The 5,381-nt window shown below is 61.5% G+C and overlaps 1 protein-coding gene across 1 annotated transcript; it reads left to right on the forward strand.

Moving 5' to 3' along the window:
• The first annotated feature begins 411 nt into the window (after positions 1–411).
• On the forward strand, positions 412–2,558 carry LOC141040790 (uncharacterized). The gene is made up of 4 exons (XM_073506909.1): positions 412–768; positions 1,044–1,782; positions 2,007–2,365; positions 2,499–2,558. The coding sequence occupies exons 1-4, from the start codon at positions 412–414 to the stop codon at positions 2,556–2,558; spliced, it is 1,515 nt and encodes a 504-aa protein (XP_073363010.1).
• The last annotated feature ends 2,823 nt before the right edge of the window (positions 2,559–5,381 follow it).

Consider the following 5,381-nt stretch of genomic DNA (forward strand, 5'->3'; position numbering starts at 1 on the left):
ACCATGTCGTTCGACCTGAAGAACGCCAGCGCCACCTTCCAGCGCTGCAAGCAGAAATGCCTGCTGCCGCAACTCGGCCGCAACATCCACGTCTATGTGGACGACATCCTGGTGAAGACCAAGCAGCACCTCACGCTCCTCGACAACCTGAAGGAAACCTTCGCCAACCTGCACGAGTACAAGGTCAAGCTCAACCCGGAGAAGTGCGTTTTCGGCGTCCCGGCTGGAAAGCTACTCGGCTTCCTCGTCTCAGAGCACGGCATTGAGGCAAACCCACAGAAGATAAAGGCCATCGAGCGCATGCGCAAGCCGGCTCAGCTGCGCGATGTCCAGAAGTTCACCGGCTGCTTGGCCTGGGTTAGTCAGTTTCTCAGCCGGCTGGGCGAGAGGGCCTTGCCCCTATATCAGCTGATGAAGAAGACAACGCCGTTTGAATGGAACGACCAGGTGGACGAGGCTTTCCGGGACCTCAAGTGCATGCTCTCCACCGCACCCGTCCTGGCAGCACCAGCCGAGAAGGAGCCGCTGTTGCTCTACATAGCCGCGACCTCGCGGTCGGTCAGCACGGTGATGGTGGTCGAGCAACCAGAGAAGGTCAAGATCCAAGCCGTCCAGTGTCCTGTCTACTACCTCAGTGAGGTGCTCTCCGCCTCCAAGCAGAACTACCCGCACTACCAGAAGATGTGTTGCGGCGTGTACTTGACCGCCAAGAAATTGAAGCAGTACTTCCAAGAGCACGTTGTTACCATTATCAGCACGGCCCCCTCGGTGAGATCCTCGGGTGCCGAGACGCCTCTGGCCGGGTCGCCAAGTGGGCGCTCGAGCTAGCTGGCCACACCATCCTCTACGAGCCCCGCACTATGATCAAGTCCCAAGCTCCGGTCGACTTCCTCGTCGACTGGACCGAGACCCAGTACCTGCCACCGCCGCCGTACTCGACACTCTGGCGCATGCACTTCGACGGCTCAAATATGCGCCTCGGTTTGGGAGCCGGCATCGTGTTGTCCTCCCCGAAGGGCGCCCGGCTTTGGTACGCGCTCTAGATCCACTTTGCCGCCTCCAACAATGTTGCCGAGTATGAAGCCCTTGTGCACGGCCTCCGGCTTGCCAAGGAACTCGGCATCCAGCGCATCCTGTGCTACGGAGACTCGAACTTGGTGGTGCAGCAGTGCTCCGGCGAGTGGGACGCCCGCGACCCCAACATGGAGAGCTACCGTTTCCTCGTCCAGAAGCTGTCCGGATTCTTCACGGGCTGCGAGTTCCTCCACATCCCACGCGCGGAAAATGAGGCGGCTGACACGCTCGCCAAGATCGCCTCGTCCCGGGAGTCCACCCCGTCCGGCGTCTCCCTCGAGCACCTGCACAAGCCGTCCGTCAAGACGTCTCTGGATTCCGAGTCCATCTACGTCCCGGACGACCCGACCACACCTCAACCCGGCCCGGGGACTACTCAACCCGGCCCGGGGGCTAAAACCATCGATTCGGCCGCCGTTGTTCCCGACCCGGGGGCTGCTGGACCCGGCTCGGGGGCTGCCGCCCCAGAACCCTCCATGGTGGCCGTCTTCGCAGTGGTGACGGCGCCATCGTGGGCCCTGCCCATCTTAGAGTTTCTGAAGAACGGGGTCCTCCCCATGGACGGGACCGAAGCCTGGCAAGTGCAGCGTCGGGCGTCCCCCTACAGCATAATCAACAACGAGCTCATCAAGCGCAGCTCCACCGGCGTGTTTCAACGCTGCGTCGAGCAAGACAAGGGCATTGAGATCCTCCTCGACATACACCAGGGCAAGTGCGGGCACCACGCCGCCTCGCGGTCCCTGGTGGCCAAGGCTTTCCGCCATGGTTTCTACTAGCCCGCGGCACTCCAAGACGCCGAGGTACTCGTCCTCAAGTGTGAGGGATGCCAGCACTTTAGTAAGCACAGCCACCAGCCGGCGTCGGCACTCCGGGCCATTTCGATCGCCTGGCCCTTCGTGGTCTGGGGACTCGACATGGTGGGGCCCTTCAAGACCGCTCGAGGTGGCATGACGCATTTGCTGGTGGCGGTGGACAAGTTCACCAAATGGATCGAAGTGAGGCCGATCAAGAAACTGGATGGGCCAACAGCCATCGATTCGTCAAGGAGATCGCGGTGCGCTACGGCATGCCGAACAGCATCATCACGGACAACGGCACCAACTTTGCCAAGGGCGCACTCACGCAGTACTGCTCCGTCTTCGGCATCCGTCTCGACCTAGCTTCCGTCGCACACCTGCAGTCCAACGGCCAGGTCGAGCGGGCCAACGGCCTCATCCAATCTAGCATCAAGCCGCGGCTCGTCGAGCCGCTCGTCCATTCACCCGGCAGCTGGCTCGACGAGCTTCCGGCTGTCCTCTGGAGTCTCCGAACAATGCCGAACCGGTCGACCGGGTTCACCCCGTTCTTCCTCGTCTACGGAGCAGAAGCCGTCATCCCGACCGATGTTGAGTTCGACTCGCCGCGCGTCACGATGTACACTGAAGCTGAAGCCAAAGAAGCCCGCAAAGACGGCGTCGACCTTCTCGAAGAAGCACGTCTCCTAGAGCATAGCCGCTCAGCCATCTACCAGCAAGGCCTGAGGCACTACCACAACAAGAAGATCAAGCCCCTCGCTTTTCGGGAGGGAGACCTCGTACTCCGACTCGTCCAAGAGCAGACCGGCAAACACAAGCTGTCCTCCCCATTGGAGGGCCCCTTCATCGTCAGCAAGGCCTTGTGCAATCGCAACGCCTACTACCTCACCGACGCCCGCAAGTCAAACAAGCGCAAGAGAGACACCGCCGGCGAAGAAACAACCCGGCCATGGAACGCAGAACTCCTTCGCCCGTTTTATAGTTAGCCGTATGCACGTATGTTTCGCTGCCTTTTGTAATCATCTGACAACTATGGAGTCCCCGAACGACGCTCGGGGGCTGCCCTTTCCAACCAAGCTATTGTGTCTCCTGCATTTATGCATTATTTACCTCTGTATCAAACCCGGCTGCCGGTCCGACTCGCTCGACCCGGGGGCTCGGGGGCTGGCCAGCTTGGTCACTACCCGCCGCCTTACTCAGCGGTTCCTGACGCGTTGGGATCGTCGCGGCCTCCCGCTTTGCCCTAACCCATAGAACCGGCTTCGGCTGTCGGCCGGCAAGCCCGCAAGGCCAGAGAACCAGCACGCCACGAACACTAAGTCAAGGACCATCGGGTTACCCAACTCGGCCACGCCACTTTAAGTTGCCGCACGACCAGCTGCTCGCCAACCAGCTTCGCCGGATTGCTACCAGCCGACCCAGTGGGTGTTTCGCTCGCGCTCAACGTTTCGAACGCCTAAGTACTGCACGCTCCTCTCGAAGGCCAAACCCCTTGTCACAGACCGGAGCCTCGGCCGTCAAACTCGCGCGGGGGGGGGGGCAAGGGGGGAAAGTCGCAAGAAAATGGCTCAACAGACGAAAAGCAAAAGCGCAGGCATCCACGAAATTCATACATACCCCCGGGTTGATCGACCCGACCCCGTCACTTGTAACACTGCCGCACGACCGGCTGCTCGCCAACCGGCTTCGCCAGATTGCCGCCAGCCGGCCCAGTGGGTGTTTCGCTCGCGCTCAACGTTTCGACAGCATAAGTACTGCACGCTCCTCTCAAAGGCCGAACTCCTTGTCACGGACCGGAGCCTCGGCCGTCAGACTCGCGGGGGGGAAGCCCGAGAGGGGAAAAGCGCAAGAAAACGGCTCAAAACACAAAAAGCAAGAGTACAAACATTCACGAAATTTATACATCACCAGTTCAAATTCAAACAGGACCAAGGCCAGAATTCGTTACACCCGGATACCCCCGGTGGGTGGGTGGACCTGCTACCTAACAATTTTTTTTACTAAGTTAAAAACAGGCAGCCTCAGGCATCTCCCTCGGCGGCCTCCGGGTTTGCCGAGGTGCCGGTGTCCCCTTCTCGGTATCTGCATCACGGTAGACGTCCGTCTCCTCAGAGCTGCCCTCCGAGTCGTCCAGAAGCAGGCCGTAGTCGTCAGCAGGCATGACTCCGCCATCTTCCGCTCGCTCGGCCGGAACTCGTCGTGGAAGGCGAACCCGGTGATGTAGCTGGCCCGAGCAGCAATCCGGCCGGCCTCCGCCTGCAGCTGGCTCTCCGAGCCGGCTCGCTGGCCCATCAACGCGTCCAGCAACAGGTCCGGATACCAAGACATCGCAAACTTGAGCGCCATCTCGGCGCCGGCACGAGCGGTGGAAACACGCCAGTCATGGAGCCGATCCGGCCCCGCATCCAACCACCGCGCCAGACGCGCGATGGAACCCGGCCAGAGGGCCGCCGTCATCACCGTGCCGGCCTCAGAGAGCCGCCCCATCTGCTCGCTCAAAACTCGCAGACGGGCCTCGGCGGCGGTCACAATCTCCGGGAAGGTCCAGGCCACCTGCGGGTCAGTCCCGGAGCCGAGGATCCCCTGCGGGTCACGCTGAAAGCGGACCGCTTCCACCGCCAGCTGACGCGTCTCCGGGAAGGCCCCTGTCAGGAAGAAAAGCAAGTTAGAAGAAAGTCACTAAGGACAAGAAGCCGGGGTCCCAGCCCAGCAAAAAACCCAAGGAAAGCACTTACTGGAGAAGGACTCTTCTAGGTGCTGCGCTTCGAGCAACGTACCGCGCCGCTCCCGGGCGATGGTGCGGTCACGCTCCTGGAGCGTCTTCTCCAGATCGAAGACCTTGGCAAGGGTCGTCTTCAGCTTGGCGTCCTTGACCTCGGCCGCCTTCTCGGCCTCCTCGCGGCGACGGGTTTTCCCTGATGGGTCTCCTCCGCCGCGGCCACCAGCGCCTTCAAGCGCTCCACCTCGGCCTGGAGCTGACCCTTGTCGTTGGCCAGCCTGCCGTGTTGCTGATCCGCCTCGGCAATGGCCCGCTGCGCCTCCACAACCCTGGCGGCTTCCTCCTTGAGGCGTTTCACCTTGGCCTCAAGACGACCCTTGTCGCCCTCCAGCTGCTCCCGCAGCCGGCTGGCTTCGTCGAGCACCCGCCGGGCTCCCGTCGCCTCCGCCCTCGCCCTCCCCACCTCGGCCCCAAGCCGGCCAGCATCAACAATGAGCCGGTCGTAGTGGAAGCCGGCCCGCACCAGTCGGGTCCTCCAGGACAGCACCTCGGCTGCAGAAGAAAGATTCAGAAACAAAGCACTATTTTAAAATTCGACCCAACTGCTACACAGTTGGCCTGAATCTCGGGGGCTACACCCAGTGGGTGTGCTAGCGCGCCCCCACTAAAAAAGAAGAGCACGCAAAAAGAATACCCGCCGCGGTGCGGAGCTCCTCCTCCTTGGCGGCGAGCTGCTCCTTGAGCTGCCGGTGCGTCTCCAGGAGTCGGTTGAAGACGCTGAGCCGATAGGAGTC

This window comes from Aegilops tauschii, chromosome 2 (assembly GCF_002575655.3).
Source record: "Aegilops tauschii subsp. strangulata cultivar AL8/78 chromosome 2, Aet v6.0, whole genome shotgun sequence".
In the NCBI taxonomy this organism is placed as follows: domain Eukaryota; kingdom Viridiplantae; phylum Streptophyta; class Magnoliopsida; order Poales; family Poaceae; genus Aegilops; species Aegilops tauschii.